This window comes from Chlorocebus sabaeus, chromosome 25 (genome assembly GCF_047675955.1).
Source record: "Chlorocebus sabaeus isolate Y175 chromosome 25, mChlSab1.0.hap1, whole genome shotgun sequence".
Classification (NCBI taxonomy): domain Eukaryota; kingdom Metazoa; phylum Chordata; class Mammalia; order Primates; family Cercopithecidae; genus Chlorocebus; species Chlorocebus sabaeus.
Window position 1 is genome coordinate 52,904,366 of NC_132928.1, and position 24,924 is coordinate 52,929,289.

The 24,924-nt window shown below is 41.5% G+C and overlaps 1 protein-coding gene across 1 annotated transcript in view; it reads right to left on the reverse strand.

Annotated features, from left to right (window-relative positions):
• Window positions 1–931: 931 nt before the first annotated feature.
• PAPPA2 (pappalysin 2) overlaps window positions 932–24,924 on the reverse strand; it is a 302,229-nt gene continuing 278,236 nt past the window's right edge. The window contains exons 21-22 of the mRNA XM_037985912.2: window positions 6,254–6,352; window positions 932–4,162 (exon numbers count right to left, since the gene is read on the reverse strand). Coding sequence (XP_037841840.2) covers window positions 4,088–4,162; window positions 6,254–6,352 — 174 coding nt within the window. The 3' untranslated portion in view covers window positions 932–4,087. The remainder of the gene's footprint in view (window positions 4,163–6,253; window positions 6,353–24,924) is intronic.

Genomic DNA, 24,924 nt, shown 5'->3' on the forward strand with positions numbered 1-24,924 from the left:
GTGGCCAGAAAACTCTGCAAACTGGCTCCAACTGCAGAAGCCTCCTCTAGGGTTCTGAACACTGCTTTAGATGGCATTTCCTATCTGGCCCTCAACCTGAGTTTATTGAAAGAGCAAATGAATACTCTTCCTTTAAAAGCCTGCTCCTGCTAGCTTTCCTCTTGACAAGCTTTCAGATTGTGTATTTAATGCAGAGGCATCATCCTTGACATTTCATTTCACCTCTCTCCATCCTATTAATCACCATTTTTCTTTTCCTTCTAACATCTTGGTGTCCCACAGAACCAGGCTAACTCCCTTCATATGATCTTGAAGAACTTTCTCTACCAGGCTGTGGCTTACCGTTCTTATTTGTGAAGTGAGAATATGTTATTTGCAGCTCTGTTGTAAGAATTAAGTAAGATTCTGTATTTACCAAACGTATGGTACATGCTAGCTTAGTTCTACCTTCCAGCTAAGCTGGATGCCTCACTGATGTTCCATAATGCACACCGATCCCATTCCTACCTCCACAGCTTCAACCCTCTTATTTACCTTGCCTGGACTCTCCTCTCCCTACCCCCATTTCTGCCTGTCAGATCATATGCATCCTTCCCCAACCAGTTTCTAAATGCTGCCTACCTTTGGCATCCAGGAGTGAGCCCTACTTCCTCTGAACTGTAAGTAATTCTTGCACTTTATTTCAAAACTCATGAGACATTTGACATTCCTACTTCACATTCTACTTTCATATATGCCATGTCTTCTTATGGGCTTTCATGTTCATCTTCCTTACACATTCTATTTACTTAACAAATTATTTTTAAATGACTAAAAGAAATGACTAATCAATCAAATAAATAATGACTGTTGCCCGGACCCCGCACAAGACAATGGAAAGTGATTAGAAAGTGATGAAATGATTTAAACAAAGAGACACCAAGACACATCATATTTTGTGTGCTGATTTTTTAATGAACATCTTATAATCTTACAAAATAACTGGCTGTAGCTGTTTTACATTACAATACAGTAGATCAGCTCCTTTCACTACATTCCCAATCAAGCCATCCCCTTGGGTGTTAACTAATGCACTCAATAGTGATCACAAAGAATACAGGAAGTGCCAAGTTCAATGCCTTATAATAGAAAAAAGAGAAGAAGAGAATCAGGAAGAGCTCTTTACTTTCACAATCCCCTTACTTTCATTTCTGTCAGAATCTGCCCATTCTCCTCACCCTGTCCCCTTAGCTGCCTTTCTGATTGGAAGCTGTCATGCCAGTTGTCAGAGCCAGCTAGCCCTGGGCCACCTGGGCACAATCAAACACACAGAAGAGTCTCTGAGAAAGGCTGTCAATGACCACATGGGTGGATAAGAGCAGCAGAATGTGGACCACCACATGGAGTGAGTGTGAGTTGATGTTACTGGGATCTGTGACCACAGCGTCTTAGTCGTTCCACTTTATCAGTGACCTGGGTTGCCCAAAACATCAAGTCCCAGGAACAAAGACTGGAAGAACCTGCTGTCTCTGAATAGCTATAGCTGACTATGGCTGGGAAGCCTTATAGCCTAAGAGGCTTTTCACACACAACAGGAACTTTCCTTTTGCCTTCCCAGAGCAGTGGTGAATTGCAGAGAATAAAATATTTTAAAATGAAGTTTAAAACAGAAACGTTCTTACTGTTGCTCTTGTGGAGAGAACGTATAAAGACACACACTGGCGTGAACCACAAGCTCCATGTTCCTGAGCTGAGTAATGCCCAGGATAACAATTCCTCTGCATCAATCTCAGCCAAGGTAGGATTCCCCAAGGCAGAACTTAGCACACATCCAGCAATTTGGACATTTGCCCCAAGAAAGCAATTTTACAAAATTTTGAAAATAGAGTGTCTAAACTTTTCCATTGTCCTTTGCATATTGAAGCCTATCAGAATCCCAATAATAAATATGTTTGTCTTCTTGGAGGCACTAAGCATGATCCAAGACAATGAATGGTATCTGAACGACACTTTCTTTATGCTAGTGATTAGAGGACAAAAGGTTTTTTTTGAATGGGTGAACTCTGCTCTTTCCTTTTCCCAATAACTTTGCCACCCTCATTCCACAAACCCACAGATTAATGTGGGTATATCGCCTTATTCGTGTTTTACTCCCTTTCAGGGTATTGTTCTTCCCTACATGATAGTGTGGATAATATTTCTATAGTTGTGGTAGTATTTCCTATTCCTATTTGCACAGCCATTGCTCTAGTGTTGATGGGAAGAGTAGAAAAACTGTGGTCAAAGCAAAAAGAGCAGAAGATGGGAAGAGACCACAGGTGAGCTCTAAATTTTGTCTGTTCTTGGTTTCCATTGGAGAAGAAACTTCAAGGGAGACAAGCCTCACAGCCTTCCTAAAATGAGTAAAACTAGAATGTTAAACAGAAATTGGCTCCTTACTCTCTTTCCCTAGGGTCTAATCCAGAAACCGTTACAAGAAAATGTAACTGCAACAGACTACATCCCAGTGAGCCTGGGACATAAATAGAGAGAGGCTTAATGTGGTCATTTCATGTGCAGTCCATCTATTGGATAAGAAAGGGTAAAAACAACAAAATGGACCTTAAATAGCTGAAATTCTTCTGTCTCCCCACAGAGTGTCACCCTTGCTCCATGCATTTCTATAACTTGCTCAAGTCAAAATCTCTGGCTCACAGATTTTGTACATGATACTTCAAGAGAATTTATCTCAGATTCTTCATTGCTCAAGGGACCCACTTTGGTCTTCTTTGGAGACTTGGAACAAGGACCGAGTCTCCCTGATCACTTCCATTCTCATTCCCCGGGCCTGGATTTAACCCTGACAGTTCTTGCCTGTTCTTTCATCTTCTCCTACCTTTCTCCTATATCATTTCCATAACATTTTTCCCCCAGAAAAATCAACATTTGGTCATGTGACTGTGAGTGATGGCCAGACTTGGAGACTTCTAACAAGAAGTGGGACTACAGGCCAAGTATGAGGAGCGTGTGAGTTCCTGTAATCCTGGTGATCAGAGAATGGGCCATAGTACAAACTTGCTGACTGGCTGACAGCCACACTTGGAACAGGCATGTATGGAAGTGCAGAAAATCCTGGGTCTCACCAACTCCAACTGGGAGTTCTGAGAAGTGGACACAAGTTAGTATATTCTTTGTGGACAGATATTCAAGAACCATAGTCTAGTTCTCCTGGACCCATCACCAATGGTACTCAGACCCAACTTCCTATGCCTCTTAGTACCACCATTCCAACTCTCCATCTCCTTGGTCATAAAATGGACCCAGCTCCCAGGTCATAACAAAAAGATGATTAGCTTTACATGCTAGCATCCAGAATTTCATTTAACTACTGTCTCTCCTTCTGCACTTCCCATTCAACCTGCCAATCCCCATCCATAGAAAGATGGGAAAATAAGTTGCCTTTCTGTCCTCAAAGTCTCAGCATTCATTTTGAATGTGAACTTCACAGCAGCATGTGTGGAACAATGAATAATTTTTAGCTTAGTAAACAGCAAAAAATATAATATATATAATATATTTATATAATTATGTTTAAATACTTATAAAGAATTAATAACTAACTTCATTATTTAAGGGCAACTACACAAAAAGAAAAAAAGCCAGTAGAGAGCAGACAAGCTCTGAAAGATGGCAATCCATTCGAAATGGGCATTAAGAGAGTATCCCTGCCAACTTCTCCTCTAGTATTTTGGTAATGGTTTACAAGTTGGGTGGGACTGAATAGTTGGCAGGGTGTAGAGTGGGGAGCAGGGTAAGAGTTGAAGATAGGATTTAATAGAATGTAAATGAGGGAGGAGGGTCCTTATATATCTATTGTATTTCCCCTTCCACGTTAATCAACTGCCACTTTAAAGAAACTTTTGCCTATGATTATCTCCTACTTGGGCTATTCGATGAACTAGTTGGCACCTATCAATATCCTCTGGCATTTCTTATAAGATCCTTCATGCTCTTCCTCCTTCCTCCATTTCATGACTGTTCTTCATTCACCCTTTGTTTCCTCCTGGGTCAGCTTCTCTTTCTTACTGCCTCTGAGGCAGTGGAGGGAGGGGCTTGCTTGTTCCCACAGTTACTGATTTTCTTCTGCCTTGGGGTCCCGGCAGGTGCACTCATCCAGGTCACAGTCAGCAGCAAATGGAATGACCTAGGGGAATGAAAGGGAAGTTGAAATGTGATAGCTTCACACTTTTCAACCAGCTTTCACTTTCCTCACTTGGTCCCAGAGGAACTGTAGAATTATGTGCTAATATCACAAACTGGAAATTAACACACAGTTTTCCCACTCACACATCATGTCACCATGTAGTTTTGGCAAGGTAATTGTTCCTTGCTTCACTTTTCTCATATATAAACTGGGGAGGACCATAGAAACTACCCCAGAGGGTGTTTGTGTGATTTAAATAATATGAGTATAAAGCTCTTCTATATTGCCAAGCATTTATAACTACTATTCTATCGGTTCTAATATTACTACTCATATCTAAAAATCCTGCTCTTACTGTTACTGTCACTTTCCCTGTGAAGTAGGAAAGAAGAATAGGTGGCATTAGCATTTTCTCTTTACAGGGAAGGGCAAGAGATGTGGGGTGACTTAATTCAAGGTAATGACACTACTATGTGGGAAGCCGAGACTAGCTACAGACGAGCTCTCCAACTCCAAATCCTCAGTGTTCCTGGAACAATAGGAACATCTTTGCCACCCTCATAAAGGATGAGTTTTTGCTCTTCTTGAGCCCAGGATATACTTTGGCTTGGTGGAATAATACATCTCCGCACCCATTGTTTGTGGCTGTATTGCCTTCCTTCTATGTAACTATCTCTTCCTTATGCCAGAGATAGTCTGGAAAAAGTTACTCTCTTCTGCTTGCACTGCTACAAACAGATAAATGCTACTTTTTGAGTGTCCATAACTAGCATCAGAGAAAATTGGGCATTTGGGAAATGTGATATAAAAGTGGCAATGATTTTTCCCTTTAGGGCATTAACAATCTAATGAGATAAAAATAAATAGGCATATCACATACAATACTAGTCCAAGCACACTAAAGAGATGGGCTTAGTGATTGGGCAAGTGGGTAGGAGAATGGGTGGGGTTGTGTGGGGAGATTTTCCAGCATATTTGCGCATTACTTTAAAATGTGATTTAGGAGTCATCAGAGGGGCGAAGTGCCTTTTCGATCCTAATTCCTGTGTATGCTGGCCACAGGCACTGAAATTTATTACAGACAATTACTAGATTTTCAGAGTGTGAGATGGGGAGAGAACTGCTTTATTTTTTCCTAAGTTAGCTTGTCTTCCTGTATAGAGATAGCTGGCCTGATTTCTGACCTTCAGTCCAAGCTCTTGATCTGTTTCTTAGTTTAGTATTTATTGGTTTTTATTGCAAAAGAGAGCCAAATTAAATAGTGATATGATGAGCCCCTGAGCACTCTGCATTAAATAAGTTGATTCACATAAGTGGCGAGAACAGTGCCTGCCACATATTGAGTGAGGATTAAACATTAGCGAGGAAGAGATGTAGTATTCAAGTCTGCATGTAGGTGATCATGGTAGGTGTGGCTTTATCGTGGAGACACATACAAGGAAGGAAATAACACCTCTTGCTTATTTCAGATTTATCATATTGACCCAACTAGCTTCTAGATTTTTATCCATATTATTACAAAATTTCAGCTTATGCTATTTTATAAGGCTTAGCTTGAGCCTATCTGCTAATTTAACAGAGCCAAGAATGACAGGGATAAAGGGCATTAAGAAAGGATTATTGCTCAGGATACAATCCAGAGAGTGCTCAGGTGATTGGTGGCAGCCATTTAACATGTGTCTGCGAGATGCTTGTAATACACTATATAAAATTCTTAATGTAATTATGAAGACGGATAGTAACTGAACAGCACTTTGTTGGTAATCCCACCTCACCCAGGGGTAAAGACAATTATTTTCCCTGCCTACAGAGACATTTCTTGGCCAATGATAAGCAGGTATGAGTCTTTCCGTAGCAAAAACTATGACTTTTCTGAAAGAATCACTGAACCGACAAAGAACTGGGGTTGACTAAGAACCTATGCTACCCTTAAACCTGTCACTTTAGAAGCTCCAATGTTTGTCCATTATAGTTCCCTCCTAATTGTTGAATACAAACCCATTATTACACACCATGAAGGAGAGCTAGCCGAAGACCCTGCCTTTCTTACTGAAGCCACTGCCTCCCCCATCTCCAGGTTCTCTCACTCACCTTCTTGGAGGAGAGTGTGGAAGAGCAGCAGTCTCCCCCGTCATAGTGGCAGTAGGCTCGGTTGTTGATAGTGTCACACCAACCATCTGCTTGGAAGGGCTGTAGGGAGGTTAGAAGGCAACATCTCAGTACAGTCTTATTATGTCTTGTTTGACTCTGCCACTCCTCCCATCCCAGCATAATCCATAAAACTCCAGAGATATTACAGAAAAGCACCAAAGGTGCAGGATACAGATTGACCTAACATTTGCAAGAAGTTGAAAAAATCTCAAGTCCACTAGGTCCAAGGAATTGTCACATTTCACTGGCAGCACTGCTTCTGGCCTGCTCTAAGGTCTGAGATAGGTCATTTAAACTCTTTGATCAACTTTTCTGCCTTCTTGTAATAAGAGGTCTTTATATTACGTAGGTTACAAAACAGTTCCACATATTTTTAACTCTGTTGAGCGTGGGAGAAAGCCTGTGCAGTAGTGCAGTTGGCGCTAAAAGTCCTGGTTTTTAATGAGGAAATGAGGATGCATAGAGACGATAAGAATTGCCCAGGTCACATAGTAAGTGTCAGATAGAGCTTAGTATTAGATGTCATGTATCTTGACTTTGTACTGCTTCTCACATATTAACCTCCACCCCTCTCCTGGTGCACTGAAGACTGATACTTAGAGACCTGAGTAGTCCTTGGGTGCTACAAAGACTCAAATGGTGTCTGTCCAGCCCACAGTGGTGCTCGGGTTGAGGACACCAGTGCTGTAACACAAATATTCCCACAGGTACAGCCAACTCATGCACAGAAACTAGACACAGGGTTAGAGCAGAGAAAGTGGTTCTGTTTCCATCCACTACTCTTACTGCAGTAAGTCAGCACGAACTAAAGTGGGAAAGGGGTCCAGGCCAAACCAGAGTTAATGGAGTGTTTCACCCCAAAAGAGAATGTACAATAAGAACAGCAACAAGTTGTTAAAAAATACCTCAGCAGCCCAGTGCATTATTTCTCCAGAAAACTACCTCTGGAGGGAAACGCTGTCCTGCTATATCCTGGAGGGTACATCAGCCAGCCCACCTACTCAATAAACGGGCTGCTCCCCATCCTAAGCGATGCTCAGCCATAAAGTCCTAAGAAACATCTTGTGGTCAAACTCTTTGGGCCACAGAACTCTTGAGTTCACTCAACTCAAAAATGGCCATTAAATAACTCTCAGCAATTGAGTTACATCAGAATGAGTTTATCCAAGTTATTACTTCAATGTTTTGATTTATTCTATGGGATCCTGAGGTCATTTGAACATCATTCCAGATGTATACCAGTTTGCCAACTGCTGAGAAGCTGCTACTTGTGGGGTGGAACTCAACAGCTGCTGCACAGCTGCATAGCAATGTCAGTTGTGAGCAGGAAGTGAAAATTAATTCTGTTTTCAACACAGGACTCACTGGGATAAAAGACGAAGATTCTGTGATGAGCCTTTGTCCTTAATGCTGTAACCAGTTATTCTGGCTCTAGAGAACTTGGAATAACTATAGAATCAAGACTCAGGTCCTGAACTGCAGCCAAATAATCGAAGTCAAAGATAACTAGTGTATCCTTAACACCTATAGATGCTCTTGGGTTCTCACAGGATGACTGGATACAACTATGGAGTTTCCCCAGAGTTTTATTTTTCTTTTTTCAAGTGTTTGGAGTGTATCTTATTCATCTAACACTACATCTGTTACTTTCCCTCCAACCCTGACTGACTCATTGGCAAAACCGAATAAGTTTCTTCTTTTTTTTCCATGTAATTGTCTATAAAAATCTAAGAAGCACCCAAAATACTTTTTTTACATGTATAAGTCTGGTATTCAGAATGGAAATTAAAGGTATATCTAAAGATATCTTTCTTTTCATAAGAACAATCTAAGTATTTGAACGGGTTAGTAAAGGATCCCAGGGAATTTTTCTTTCTAAAGTCTTCACCAAGGGTCACTTCTAATCTCAAAAACGTTAGAGAATGTATGTTGAAAAGAGCAGTAATGACCTAAGTGACCTTCTCCAGGCCCCACTGGAGTTCCTTTGCTATAGCCTGGGAATTACTTCTAAAAGCTCCTTCTCTTCTGCTCTTAAAGAGTCATCTGGAAGGGGAATGAAGTTTATAGAAAAGAGCAGAAATACAGAAAAAAGGCTGGAAAGATCCAAGTGTTTAATTTACTATATACCTATTAGAATTAATTGCTCCTCCCCCAACCTGCCAAAAACAACCACTCCACCCTCAACAAACAGAGTCTCCTATGGCAACATGTGCCTGGGAAGCTTGACAGTTTGAGTCCAAGGTTACAATGAAAAAAATAGGAAAGGAAAAATGACTAATTGATCCCAAATTTAAAAATATCTGAAGATTGAATATAGACTAGAAAATTTTAATTTCAATAATTGAAAGATGTCAGTCTTAGGATATCACTCTAACCCACAGGCATCTTTTCCAAGAAAAGGTACTGGGCTTGGTTTCTCTGCACAATGTGTACGTAGGTGAACTTCACCGCCCGTATGTATACCTTGCTTATCCTGTAACATCAGAAAATAAAGCATTTCACATAAGTGCACTTTTCAAATATCTGAAGCTTACCCTGGTAAGGGTCACTTTTTAATTTTTATTTTAACCATCTTGGTAAAAGAAAAATATCTTTATAAAACGCCCATCTTTTTGCCTTTTAACAACATATAGAACCCAAAGTCATTAACATAACTCTATATTAATTTCACTGTATAGAAAAACTCTCCCCTTTGCTAAATGTGCCTCCTTTAAAACACACACACACACACACACACACACACACACACACACACACACATATCCCTCAGAGATGATTTATCTTTGAGCCAGAAAGGCAAGCCCTATTATACCTATAGTGAATACTTAAATCTGAGAGAGCACTTGGACTACTCCTCTTATGATGTATGAGCCTAATGATATCGATTTTCATTGCCATAGGAAGCCTTTTCTTGCCATGGCTTTTCTAACTGTGTTCCAGGCAGATGAAATGGACAAATAATGACTGTGTGCAAGCGGTGGAATACGAAAAGGAAAGGCTGTCAGTCTGCCCTACGAATACCGCTTCAGAAACTTCTCAAAAGCAAACGTAATTTCTTCTGCATGTTATATAACCTGGCGAAGTTTCCCATTTTGAGGCTGCTGTGGGGAGTTAGCCATAGAGATAGTGCGGCCCTGTCTGCTGTCTATGGGTATGTACAGTCAGCCATTCAATCATTCCATATTCTTTATTCCACAACTATATGTGCCAGGCATTGTTATGAGGTCACAGAGATAAAAGCAACATAGTTCTAGCCCTTGGGGGGACCCACCATAGAAATTTTTTTTTTTAACTCATGTGATAGCTCAGTGTAGCATCAGGATGTGAACAGGAGTTAAATACCTAATCCAGATTTAGGGGGTGAGGGAAATCTGCTTTCAGGAGCTGGCTCCACAACATCTAGGCCCTATGGAGAAGAGCTTAGGACTGGATGATTCTGAGGGATCTGAAAGATCTGTCTATGAAGAAGAAGAAATAGAGGGGTGAGTGGTCTCAGGCTGCCTATTACAGAGCCCAGGCTCTGGAATAGTTCCACAAACATTGACTGACTGGCTGATAAGATCTCTCTTTCTTGAACCGGATTAAGAACATCGTTCTTCCACAGCTTGCAACAGAACTCAAGACCACGTTGATGTTTTAGAAACGTTAGTTTGGACTTTAGAACTTCTGCTTTACTAACCTACAGGTTGGAATCTTAGCCAAAAGGGACTGTATCCCTAAAGGTAAGGCATGGGACTGAATCCTATTTTATTATCTTGATGAGTGCTTTAGACCAAGAGAGGATGCTAATCAAATTTTTGCTTGAGGCCAAGCACTATTTTCTCTCTTCCACATCATTTTCAAAAAAAAATCTTCTCGTTATGTGAATGACAAATCAGAGCCACTTCAATTTCTTCATATTAATTCGGTTCTATCAGGCCCCCAAAAAGCTCCTTTCCAAAGCTGGCATGGTGCAGTGCCTGATGGAGTTCTTGCAGCAAATAGAAGTTCTATGTAAATGTACACAAATCTGTACACGAATTTTCTTTTTCTCTGGCTCTTCAATGAACGGTGACTTCTGGCCTGATCTTCAATCTCCTTTGCATCCCATGATTTACCTTGTTGTGCCCACATATCCTGGGCTTCATATCCAAATAATGCAAAGAACATTAAGACTAGAGCCCTAGTACAAGCTCTCTCTTAGAATCTCGGAGGCAGAACCTGGGGGGGCCTGTAGGGCTCCTCAGGGACTCCTGATAATGAGACCAATAGTTGCTTATCAAAATGATGAAAGACTGCCAGGCACAGTGACTCACACCTGTAATCCCAGCAATTTGGGAGGCCGAGGCGGGTGGACCACCTGAAGTCAGGAATTCGAGACCAGCCTGACAAACATGGAGAAATTCCTCTCTACTAAAAATACAAAACTAGCTGGGCGTGGTGGTGCCTGCCTGTAATCCCAGTTACTTGGGAGGTTGAGGCAGGAGAATCGCTTGAACCCGGGAGGCAGAGGTTGCAGTGAGTCCAGATTGTGTCATTGCACTCCAGTCTAGGTGACAAGAGTGAAACTCCGGCTCAAAAACAACAACAGCAACAACAACAACAACAATGAAAGGCGAGTGCTTGTGAGAATGTGGAGGAAAGGGAGCCCTTTCACACTGTTGTTGGGAATGTAAATTATGTGATCCAGCAATCCCACAACTGGGTATATATCCAAAGGAAATCAAATCAGTATGTTGAAGTTATTTTTTTGAAGGACAATAGATATATGAAATTCTAAGGCTAGATAACACTTTGAAGATTATTTAGTAGACACCCTTTATTTTACAAATTATGAAATGAAGTCTTAAAATGGTGAACTGTCTTGTTTTCAAGGATAGTTAGTAGCAATCCTGGGAACAGATTCCAAATCTCTAGATATTAGGTCTTCTGTTCTTTCTACTATGCCATACCACCACTATTTGATGGTTTCGTTAGTCTTTTAATTTATTGGGAAAGAAGGGTAATTTAAATTCTTTCGGCACCTTTACAAAAGGGGCGTGGTACGGGTATATTAAGTGAACCTAGCAATCTAACACAGAGACAAAGAAATGGTCATGCAGAATCTCAATTCCTCTGGACCCCCACAACTTCACTTCCTTTTTTTTTTTGAGATGAAGTTTCCCTTTTGTTGCCCAGGCTGGAGTGCAGTGGTGCGATCTCGGCTCACTGCAACCTCCGCCTCCTGGGTTCAAGCGATTCTCCTGTCTCAGCCTCCCGAGCAGCTGGGATTACAGGATCGAGCCACCACGTCTGGCTAATTTTGTGTATTTCTAGTAGAGACGGGGTTTCACCATGTTGGCCAGGCTGGTCTCGAACTCCTGACCTCAGGTGATCCACCCGCCTCAGCCTCCCAAAGTGCTGAGATTGCAGGTGTGAGCTACCACACCCAGCCCACAACTTCACTTCTATTTTTCTCAGCTGTGGGTCAAGGTTTATCCCAAATAGGCTGCCTGGCACTGTTGCTCCTTCTGAGACTTGGGGCTTGGTACATTCCCCTAGAGGCTGACATCCCCAGGAGGAAGCAACACTATGCTCCAATCACATCAACAGATGCCTGAAGCCCAGAAACACCTATTTCCAAGACTCAGAATGCTAAAGCCAAACGTTTGGCTGCTCGTTGCTGTCAGGTGCGGAGAAAAGGAAATGGTGCTGTTCCACTCGTCCACTGTTCATTCCTTGGGATGGAGGGTTCCAATGATGTCACATTTGTGGGTCTGCAAGTCTTCTTGGAAAATGTAAAATTCAAATAGACATATATCAAGATGGATTATGCAGGAATACTTTCTTAGGAACAATCTTCTCTGGAAAATTTCACCTGGCTTCCAGGACTCAGAGGGCTGTCCCTTCTCTGAGTTATGGTATATTTTATACACATATTTATTATAGAGCTTAACCTCTGGAATGTATTTTCAAAGGCTTGGGATCTAATCAGCTTTTTAGTCCCAGCTACTAGTTTAGTGACTGATGTAGGTTGTTAACAAATAAATAAATATGATTGTCCTATTTTGAAGTGGGAGGCAAACTACTTTTCCTTAGCATACTTTATGACCAGATCCTTCCTTTTCATTATTCCTGTACTGCTAGAAAATTTGCTAGGTATGTTACTTTATAAGAATCACATAACTTAGACACAGGTCCAGATTTTCTGGGCATCTAGTCCATTTCTTACTATAAATGCATATACTGTAGACACTGCAGTTGAGATAAATCACATATATATACCCATACACATATATATACATATATATGTAGGTCATGTGTATGTATATAATATATATATAGATCATCTTCTAGGTGAAGAACATGGTACACATCCATCCATTTGGAGGCGTATCATACTTACATTTCAGCCAGGAAGGAGGACAAGGCAGTAGAATATACTATGTAAAAATTACCCCTCTATAAACCATCTAAAATGTTAGATAAAACATAATAGTATTCTCTCAGTTTCACATCTGGCATCATAAGAAGAAAAAGAACATTTCCCAAAGGCCAAAAATGAAGAAACTGTAAACCAGAGCAGAAAGAAAGCAGTAAACCATGGCTGTCCTAGGAATGTTTGCAAATATCTGTGATCAAGTGGTTGGGTTTTAACAGGTGATCTGGAATAAGGGCCTAGGTCTTGGCCCTTTCTAAGGTAGGGAGTTTTTATGTGACCCTGTTAGTACTTTAATAAAAAGACAGTGTTTATGAGGACTGATATGGAATGACACAATCACATTATGATGCTCCACAGGTAGCTCGGGTCACTTGGGAGCCAAGAGATTTGCTCCTGCCTACCAGCTCTGAAGTCTACACGATTCAAATCCAGGCCTGGCTAAGTCACTAACAGTAAGACATTAAGGATCTTCTGTGTTTTCAGCCAACAGTTGAAGTTGTATGGAGTATCTCCTGGAAGGGCAAGGGTGGAATCTACAAACAAGAGATGAGAAGATGTAATTGAAAGGAAGGCAATGAAGATACACTTCCTGCTGGATGATGAGAGGGATGCCGACTGCACGTCTACTTGTGTGGCCTCTCATGCATCACTGGCCCAGGTGTGGTAGGACATCTTCTGTGTAGGACCTCAAATCACTGCCTGTGCAACCCACTAGACCCTCTAAAAAGGCAACTATGTACCTCAGCAGGGGCTGAAAGAGAAGCCTGATTATAATCAGCTTATCTACATTTGACACCAAGATCAAAGCAAAGTCTTAGAAATAATCAAATAGGACAAAAAGCAATCTCCTCTGAGAGAAATTAGATGAAAAAAGAAAAGCAAGCAAATGTAAGATAAAAAAGACATCTTTCACCTGTATTGACTTCACTTACTCCAAGGTACCCAGGGCATCATAGTTCCTGTTCCAGAAACGATCAAGGCTATAGAGTATGGCAATTAAAAGCTACAGGATATGGCCAGGTTCAGTGGCTCATGCCTGTAATCCCAGCACTTTGGGAGGCTGAGGTGGGTGGATCATCTGAGGCCAGGAGTTTGAGACCAGCCTGGCCAACATGGCGAAACTCTGTCTCTAGGTGCGGTGGCACATGCTTGTAATCCCATCTACTTGGGAGGCTGAGGCAGGAGAATCGCTTGAGCCTGGGAAGAGGAGATTGCAGTGAGCCGCCAAGATCACACCACTGCACTCCTCCTGGGCGAGAGTGAGACTCTGTCTCAAAAAAAAAAAAAAAAAAAAAAAGAAAAAAAAGAAAAGAAAAGAAAAGAAAAAGCACAGCATATGGTTTTACATAAACCTATGCTCAAATCCCAGCTCTGTTCCTTACCAACAATTAGAATCTGAGAAAATTTCTTAACAACGAGCAGCAGTGTTCTTGTTAGTGAATGAGAAAAATAGCACCTACCTCACAGAATTGCTGCAAGAAATAAATGAGCAAATGGAGGTGAAACACATAATACAGTGCCTGACCCATAGAAAGCATTCAATAATTCATAATTTTATGAAAGCAGCAAGAAAACTACCATTGCTTTTACCATTGCAGGTTGGTGCCTGAGTTGTCTCCCTAGAGACTCTAGTCAGAAAACTTCAAGATTCTGCCACCAACACCTTAGAGTCAAAACCAGTCATGCTTCATTCCTGAGAGCCTCCTGCCCCATTCACTTTTACCACCAATGCATGTACCTGAGTCATGAAAGAGACGGTCAGGTGACAAGGGAAATAGTTTTGAAACTTATAAAAACAGAAAAGGAATGGCCTGATTGGCTCCTGGAAACTAGGGCTCTCTTCAAAAACCACAGTGGTGACTTGGGTGTCTTAGCCTCTGAAAAAAATCCCAAACCATCACACAGACATTTCTTCTCTGATATGTGCTGAAGGAAAACAGGAAGGTGAGGAGACTCTCTGGGACTTACTTTTCAGCCAAAACTAACCTCACGGCCCCTTTCAAATAGTTGCAAATAAAGACTCAAAGTCACACAAACTCTCTACCTCAGTGCAAGCACACACTGACCTGCTTCCCCACGTAGTCTCTGCTCTGGGAGAGACACAGTTCTATATGAGTGGTCTTGCCCACCTCAAGGCCAGGAGGGGGGCAGTGCTGGTGGATGGAGTTATAGTCCCAAAGGGTGAAGATGGGCAAGACAGTGTTCACATGACATTCGTGCACATTTGTGCAAGTAAAACACCAGCTCGAAGTTGAAGCCTGGCTCCTTAAGGACAGAACATCCCTGCATAGGGCCCTACTGAAAACAACAGCACTTCTGCAAGAAGTGGCCCTTCTGTTGAGAGCTGCAGCCTGAGCCTTTCCTGATGGGAATGTGTCCTCGCCCTCCTCTGACTCAGAGGCCTTGCTGATGGTAAGGTGTTGGGTACCCTTTGCCCTATCTCTTCCCTCACCTGTTACCAAACTATACAAGACACACTTTGAAGGCTGTGAAGGCACCCAGTGCTCCACTCCCCTGACCACCTTTATTCCTTCTGCACTAGATCACTCCTTGACCCTTCCACACCAAACCCAACTCCATGTCCTAAAACAAACAAACAAAGAAACAAAAAACTTTTGTCTGCTCCTCCATCAGTGTTTGCTATCCTCCATGTGACCCCTTTTCCTCCAGTGAAGCTGATCCTGTACAATTCATTAGTCAAGATTTTATTCCAGTGATTCCCAGTCCTTTGCTTTGCTGTCAAAGTCTGTTTTTATGGCACTGTCACCCTTCCTCCTCCTCTAAGCACACAGCAATGCTTCTTAAAACGCTGCCCAGGAACAGCAGCAGTCCATCAAGTGGACTTATCGCCAGGCTTCCACGGTACCCATGTCTGTGAAACAGCAAAGTCTGTGCAGTGGGCTCCTACAAGAATTAATAATGATATACCATCAGACTTCACTGGTGTCTTGATTGCAGGGCTGATAGGCCCATGAGTTCTTATAATTTCCTTTTTCTTGCTTTCATGGTGGGAGTGATGGCCTGCAAGGTCTTCAGATACAGTCTTAGTGCATGACATTTGGCTCTCTTCTTTAAACAATCAATGGATTAACAATCGTTTGTTTAGGGAATATCCTGTTTCCTTTTCAGCTAATTGGAGCCAACCAACTGTGTTTCAAGGTCAGGCATAGAAACATTGAACACAAGAGGCCACAACTCTGCAAGGACCATGGGGGCAGGAACACTTCCATTTTCGTCTCTTTTCTGTTCTCTCTTCCTCCATCAGCAATAAACCCTGTGCATGAGCACAGTATCCAGTACATTACAATAGGTGCTTAATGAATATCTGATGGATTAAACTAGTGAATTCTCTCCAGAATTAACTCTATAAAACTAAAAACTCAGAACAGTTCTTGTTTTTTACTCCTATTACCTTTCCTCCAGGATAAGGTAAACATTCCCCCTGTCATCTATTTGTTTGTCTGTTTTTTTAAAAAAATTTATTTTTTAAGAGATGGTGTCTGGCTATGTTGTCCAGGCTGGTCCCAAACCCTTGGGCTCAAGCAATCCTCCTGCCTCAGTCTCCCAAGTAGCTGGGACTACAGGTATAAACCACTATGCCCAATTATTTCCCCTATCTTGTCCCCTTGCCTCCCAGGTATTTGTTTTCACTATCAATTACTCACCCCAAAATATCACATGAAAATAGCTTGGAATGGCCTTCCAGTCATAGGCTCATTCACAGTAGACTCTTCTAGATATCAGACTTAAGGCTACAGATGAATGAAATTGAGAGCAGAATTTCAGGCCACTGCAGGCACCCTGCCCAGTAAGGTGGGACCTTCCAGTGCTTTTCTCTGGTCACCTCTCTAGGTGGCCACTCACTGTGCCCCGCTTCTCTGGGCCCTTGGCCAGCCACACCCCACATAATTGAAACATGAGGCGGTACATGCTCTGTCTGGATGGAGCTCACATAGCTGTGGGAGATGAAAGGATGAGGAGACAGGTACAAGTCAGGGATAGATAACCTGCAGCTGGGGGAAGAAAGGAAAAGCATGTGACCCTGCAAGAAGGCCTGGGACAGTCTCTTAGGTCCTGTTTGGACTTCCCTCCGTCTCTGTCTCCTGGTTCCTCGGCCAGCCTTCAGTTCATGGGAGGCTGAGGCAGGCCTGAGCTGGTGACCAGAATGTTCCACCACAGCCCCAGCATGCGTGCTCACCCCTGCCTGTCCACCACATGCAGGCACATGCCAGGCAGCCCAGCATTTCTTGGCTCCCCGAGCCCGCCTGTGGAAGGTGACTGGGAATGCAGACTGTGGGAGGAAATGACCATATGCCCTGTTTGGATTAAATATTTTTCTTGGCCCTCCTGCTGTTTGCTGAGCATCTTATTTTTTTTTTCTTTCCCATTCTCTCTCATTCTCTCCCTCCTTCCTCCTTCCATCCTTCCCTCTCTTTCTCAGCAATCAAGTACACTGAGAGGAATTTTGAGGAGAAAGCAGAGACTGCTAGGGTGAGAATTGTTTAAAGAAAGCACAGCAGTTGACAAGCCTTTTCCCATTCTGATACCACATCCAGCTCTTTACAAAGATGAAAGCGTTTCACTTTGGGGTAAACTAGCTTTAATCTACATTTCTTTGAGTTTTTGTTAGTGTTCTTCCTTCCTTCCCTCCTTCCCTCCCTCCCTCCTTCCCTCCTTCCCTCCCTCACCACAATCAAAGGTCTGAGTCATGGGACATAGATCTTGATCAGGCAGCAAGACCTGTCCCAGGGCATAGTGAGAAGCTTTACACATTTTCCTTTTTCCTATATATAAAAACACAGATCTAGAGGGGCACCGCACACTTTCTATCCTGTCCAATTTCTGCCAGACTTTTTCTACAATTTAGACATAACCGTTTTATCATCCCCAGCAATATCCAGGACCAGTTGGCTTGAAAAATGGCAAGAGGGAGGTGTCATATTTATTCTAGAATGTTTTCTTGCCAGTAGTCTTGTTTCTTTTAGCTTCAGTCTAATATTTAGTTCCCATGTCTTTGGACAGTTCAGTTTGTGTGGCTGATCATTGTGCTTCTGATCCTCAACCTGCTACACCATCCTGATTTATTGGCCCAGCTGTTCCTTTCTCCCCTTACTGGTTGGTCCATCCAGTCTCACTTTCACCCATATGGAACCTTTTCTCTGTGTGTCTTGTTTACATTCCCTTTATCTCCAGGACGCTTGTCTGTGTATCTTATCCACTCATCACGGATTGACTGCATCTGTTTCACAACGTGTTCTTTGCTTTCATTTTCTTGGTCTCTGATCCTTGCTAAGCAGAGTTTATTGGCATATCTCCTTTTCCATTTATTCTGGCTTAAATCTTGCAAGCCCAGAAAGGGTTCCTAACAGGTGGTCAGCACCCCATCTTCATCTCTCAGTTGTATTTTCTAAAAGTCATTTCTAATTTATACATCATTTATTTGTTCCTTTGCTTTTAATCTTCCTACCAGTCTAAGAACGTGGACTCTAGAATCACACTACCGAGGTTCATTTACCGAGGTTCATATTTGCTAGCTCAGGAGATTTGGGAAGTTAATTAAATTCTCAGCCCCTCAGTTTCCTCATCAGTAAGATAAGGATGGTAGCAGTGGTGTAATTCCTCATAGTGTGACCTGGAATGCTAAAAACACTAAATAACGTTATTAAATATACTGAACAATCCCCAGTTGTCTTTTTTGTTTGTTTCATGAGCTAAATGTGCCTGGATACTCTTCGTATCAATGGTTCTCTGTCTGTGAGAGTGGAGCGCAGCCCTCCCAAAGTGGCTACCTAATGACTTTGACATTCTTCCTCTTTCTTAACCGTGTTCTCTAATCTCAGATCTTACCATTTACCTTGCCCATCGATGGGGATAGAATACATAACGTGGTTTCAAGGCAAACAAAATATACAGTAATCAAAGTTATCTGCAGTACCTAATTATGTCTTAGATTCTATTGGTAGCTGAGGTATAGCAGCAATGCTGTATCTAAGTTTGTCTTGAGTCTCCTAGTCTCTCCTTTCTTTTCTTATCATCCCCATCTTCATGCTGAACTCGTTGCACCTTCTAACGACCCTCATAACCAATGTCTCCATCCCTGCCACAGTATCTGCATATTTTCCTATTCCTCTGGAAAGCAGCTGACATACTAGAGGGTCAAGGACTAATATGTATCTGCAATTAAATAAAAGATAAAAGAATAAGGCAAGATATGAATTTAATTACAAAAAACTTTGGTACTTTATGAACCACATTTGGAAGACAAGTACTCAGGGGAGAAATGAGACCATGCATAACACCCCTAAAATTACCTAGTAGAGGTAGGTACCTATAAAACACAATTGGAAATGCCAGCTCTGTGTATCAGGGCATTGTCTGCCTAGGTGAAGTAAGTATGAGCAAAACACATAAGTTATTTGGTAAATTTATCAATTTAACAATTTTAGTGATGGATCAATCCAAAGAGTTCCCAGAGATCCTGTCAGGAAGAGGAGGTAAGAGGAGGAAAGGCAGGAAGCAAGCCTCTGATGAAGCACTAAGATGTGAACAGATCATTAGCTTCTGTTATTCAGTTACCAGTCAATTCTACACAGGGCTGGCCCTCAGACTGGGCCCACAGGACATGGAACCAGGTCAGAGGCAATCTGGCCAATGAGTAAGACGGGCAGCCTGCAGGCACTCCAGTCTTAGCTGTAATGTCATCAGGGTCACAAGCAGTTCCAAAGCCAGAGACCATTCCCAGATCCTAACGGCATTTCAGACATGCATCACCAAGTTTAATATTTTTCACATTAGAAAGACTTCGGTTGAATCTAATCTCATTTTTAATTAGTCCTCACATCGCCTGGTGAGGCAGATTAATATGATTATCCATATTCCACTGATGGGGAAAATGAGACAAAGGGTCGTGCCCCAAGGTCACTTGGGGAATGAGCAATAGAGGTGAAAATTAAACTTAAGTATTTTAAACTTCCAAACCGGCAGGCAAAGATGAGGACATTGGGGAGTCGATTTCATCTCTGTTTGTTCAAAGGCTTTCACATCTGGTTAGTGCATATTCAATTTACTACTTGGTTTCTCTAATTAAAAAATAAATTAGAAATGAAATACTAATTCTAGATCTGAACTGCAATATTCTATATTTAATGCATAAGAAATTTCCCAAGAAATATATTACAAGAACAGCCAAAGAAGAGAATAAAATGAGCATCACTTAGCCAAATGTGAATATTTATTAACTACTTTTAGGGTATTTACTATTAAATTTGATTGGGTGTGTGGCAGTATAAACACAGAAAAATTCAACATGGCCACTGCCAACTAGAAGCTGGTTAATCAGACATTCAAAATAGATACAGCAACAAAAACACATACAAATAGCACACACCTCCAATGATGCAGGCAGCAACCAGGTTTTTTTGTTCCCCACAGCAGATGTTCAAGCAATGTGTGTTGATAAACTGTTGACTGAGCTTATTTCAGAGCAAACTGAGACAGTGTAAGAGGCAAGCCCACGGTACTGTCATCCACCACTGCCATCTTTCCAATCCCGTTTACTTTATCTTTAACTCCTCTCTCATCATCACACCCAGCAAACAAATACTATCCTATTGCAGACATAATTTTGTATTCGGGCTCTTTTCTCCTCTCTTTGCACTTCTTCAGTTTGGTGAGGTGGCTGTTACATTAGTTCAGGTGAGAGATGGTAACACCCTGATCCCCATGGTTCAATTTTGCCACCGTGATTTCTTCTTAAATTATACATCCTACCTTCTTTTCTCTCTTACAGAGATACTTAATGCTCACAGATATCTCTGAGGTCCCTTAGGTTTTTCTGCCTCACTTATTATGGGCTTGAGGACATGTGACCATGTCTGGTGAATGGAAGGACCAACAGAAATGATGCATTACTTTTAGTCCAAGGGAGTCAGGAGTTACTGGCCTCACTTTGTATTTCCCCTCTGTCTTCATGGAGGCAATCATGGAGATCACATTTTGAAAGGGCAGAGTAATAAGATGGAAGACATGAATAACTGCTCTAAAGAGTTATACCAGACTTAATATAAGTGAGAAATGTAATGGTAAATGACTGCAATTTTAGGGTTAATTTATGACCGCAGCCTACCCTGATTAATTCATATTCTTCTATTTATAAGCCTTCATTGGATCAACACTGGCTACAGAATAAAGCCCAAATTGCTTAGATTGGCATACCAGAGATCTAATGATCTACCTTTTACTTACCTCTTTTAACCTTCGTCACTCCATACTTCCTCATCTCCCTCAAGATCAACTTCACTGAGCAGACTAATAATGCTTTATGTTATACGCCATTGATATTTGGGGATTGTTTGTTATGTGACATTATTGCAGGAACACTTGACTAATACAGACAGTAGTATCCGAAGTAGGATGCTACCATAACAAACAAAAAACCTAAAATATATGAGATTGGCTCTGGAATGGAGGAGCAGGAAGCAAAATAAATGTTTCAGGAGGCTGGAAAAATTATGTTATTCATTTATGTGGTAGCAAAGTATTTCATAAAATGTTTCCTATAGTTACTTGAGAGAGAAATTATATTGTTAATTGTTATTACTTGCAGGCCAAAAATTTAGTAATGCCCTATTGGCTTTGAATAAAGAGGTTTTGAAGAAGAATATTACTAGGATTAGTTGGTGGTTATTACCTTAATTTGATAAGGTACTGCGAGAAGAGATGAGCGCTGAAGAGGTTATTGCTTTGCCAGTAGACTTGACTGGGAATATAAATTATTAGAAATTCTAAAACTTGTAGTACTGAAAAATAAAACCGTTTCTTACCTCTGACCAGTAAAAGATCAAATTTAATAATAATTTGCATTAGAAAGGCCTTCTAAGACTGAAGTTAAGACAATGCTAGGCAAAAAAAAAAAAAAAAAAAAAAAAACCAAAAAAAACAAATTAAGCAGTGAACTATTACATCATTTATTAGGACCTTCAGTTGGATTAAATCAACACCTAGGAGATTCTTGCAGTTTACAAAAGGACTCTGAGGAAACAGACTAAGAACTTCATCCAAGAGAAGCCTCACAAGCTCAGAATACCTGTATTTACTGAGAGAGGCATTTCTTGAAAAGACTTGCGAGTATAGCTCTTGGCTTATGAATTTTACTGGAATTAAATATACACAAAAATCAGTCAAGTTTGTGGGAGTTGAGGTGCCAAAATCACTATCAGTCTGGATTGAAAGAGACCTAGAGACCTACTGTTAGAGACCTTTGGGCCCACTATATCCTACAAGGAGGAAGCAAGTTAAGAAAGCTACTCAGCTTCCAAAAGTGGATGTTCTTCACTGCTCTTAATACATGATCAAATAAGATAGTGGAAAATGAGGGACTCCTTAGAGGTCAGAGCCAAGAGCCATGAAGAACTATCAACTAGGAAGTGACACCCAGGGAGTAACCAAAGGTTTCTAAACAAGAAGTGCTCCCTACTCTCCCAGTTGTAGTTTTACAACTTTTGCTCAAAGAATGACAGGTGGCCTTTATGCACCTCTCATTCTTTCTCCTTGAAAGGGAATGTTTATTGTAGTAATTTATTTCTGCTCCACTTTGCATGTGGGGTGAGTAGGGGGCAGGGAGCTTGTGATTGTAGTTTATAAGACTCCAGATTAAGAGAAGCTACCTTGCAATCTGACATCAATCATGAGATTCTAGATTTCAAACCTGATGCTAGGACTGGATAAGACTGTCGGGGTGTCTTGGCATAGGGTGGAGTGAATGTGTTTAATGAATGCTTGTGACTGCAAAGGCTGACTAGTAGATATTATTCTTTGTCTATATTCTTTTTACTCACCCTTCCTTTGCCACGAGTCCGATGTCAGCAGAGCATAACTTCACTCCCTACTAACTTTGGACTCAGCCATGTGGTTTGCCTTGACTAGTGGAACATAAATGTATGTGACACATGCTACACTTGACAAAAAGTTGGAAATGTATGAGCATGCCTTAACTTACCCTTTTGTGCCCATGCTACCTACCATGAAAAGAACATGCCCTGTGTAGCTGCTGACTCTGAAACTCTAAGGCCTGGGTCCCTGAGGGAGAGACCACAAATTTGTGGTCTTGAACCCAGACCACAAACTAAGAGAGTCACTTTAGCCAACTTATAGATGCATGAGTGAGAAGTTGCTACTAAGATATTGATATTTGTGGATTATTTTGTTATGCAGCTTTATTACAGAAAAACTTGATGACTGCTTCATGACATTTCCTTTCACATCTTTGCCTTTCATGCCTATTTATTCTTCAAATCTACTTCAAATGATTACCCCTCTATGAAACTTTATCCATGGAATTGGGATAAGTTATTTGCTTTATTCCCTGTGCTCCCACATGCCCTTGTTCATATGATTCTATTATCGGCTTATACTCACTGGAGAGTAATTTGATGTTTTTCTCTCTATTGTATACACTGCGTTGGGAATTACTGATTCATTTTTGCAGTCTCAACACATAGTAGGTACTCAGAAAATATAATCTTCATTGAAGAAATAAATAAATGGACTGGAAGCAGTGGCCATAATTTTGTAACCATGGTGTAAGTTGAGAAAGAGGCTATGACATTCCTGCAAATCCCAGCCATTGGGGGGAGCAGCAGACTTGTAGATTGAAACATGGTATGATGCACATACAAAAAAGCTGGATTATTCTTTTTTTTCATGTGTTGGAATTTGGAGCCTTTGTTTCTGTAGCTAAGCTTGGAGAGGTGGGAAGATGCTTCCCATGCATGAAGTATTGTACATTCCTGGGTTAGAACATGTTTCCTTTGGGGGTTGTTGTGGTTTCTTTCTTTTTCTCTTTTATTTTCTTTTTATTTTTTTTTCCAGCTTTGGAAGCCTCTAATGTTTGCAATAACAATAACAACAACAAAAATATGAGGCTGGCCAAGTATGAATCAGGAGAGAATTTGCACATGCAGTGGGTGTAGGAGATGGGAAAAGAGGGTAGGAGGCAGAGGGAGGGGAGAAGAAAAGAAAAACGCTGTTGCCAGGAGTTTAGCAGAAGAAAAACGCCATGCACGACATGTGGCTGGCACAGTGGGCAGCAACATCTGTTCTCGATGAGGATCCCCAGTGTACGCTGCCGTGTGCATGTGCATGTGTAAGGAAGCACCCCAGCTGTGTGCTTCAGGAAACCTGATAGTGGCTCCAGTCTCCCTATTCTGAAATGCTGCCTCAGTGGCGGCCTCTCACCATGGGTTAGATCTCCAGCCAACTTATTCTTGCAAAGTATGTTGCAGGCTAGAATGAGCTGTGGAAAACAAGCCCGAGAAAAGCCACAAGAGCCTCCTGACCCATTTGAATCTTTCTCCTGCCAAATTCTCATTACTGATCTTAAATAGAAAGAAAAACAATGTATAAGATTGAAAAGGCTATGGAGAACCTACTGGAACCAAGAGGCTTACTTAGGATCACTGGACTTTGGAGACAAGGACGAGGCAAGTCCATGTTTTCAAAATAGGTGCATGGTTTTTCTTGTTTTGTTTTGTTTGTTTGTTTTGTTTTGTTTTTGGTTTGGTTAAGCATCCAAAGACTTATTTGCTGTTTTCTTGTCACTCTGTTCAATGAAATAGAGGCCAAATAAGGCAGAAGATTTGTACCCCCTATGGAGTGTGGGCATCCCCCCAAGAGGAGTTTCTAAAGGAAAATTACCCCAAGTTGCTCAGCTGGAGCTGGGGGGTTACTTGGAAGCCCGAGATCCAGGCTGTTGTTAGTCTCCTTAATCAAGATCTGATATCCAGTTTGGGGGCCTGCACTTAGGTAGATTCAAAGAGATGCAAAAATTAGTTCCAGGCTTTAAGCTGGACTGCACTGAAAGGAGATAAGCAGAGGCTGTCTTTCTCTTTATCAGATCATGGTGCAGCTTTATGTATGCAACTCCTGGAAGGCATTCTGCTTCCTTGGTCAGGACTCCCAGTGGGCAGCACACAGGATGTATCACCTGGAGTATGGTCATGCCTCGGCTCAGCCTGGGCTTGCTTCAGAAGACTTCTCACACAGGGATGACAATGATGATAATCCCATGTATGTGTAGCATTTTAGTGTCTACAAATGCTCTCACAAACGTTATCTCATTTGAGAGCCAAAAGAACTGTATACGTCAAACAAGGGAGATACTTTTTCATAAGAGTTAAATGTTAAATGACTTTGATTGAGGTCACACAATCAA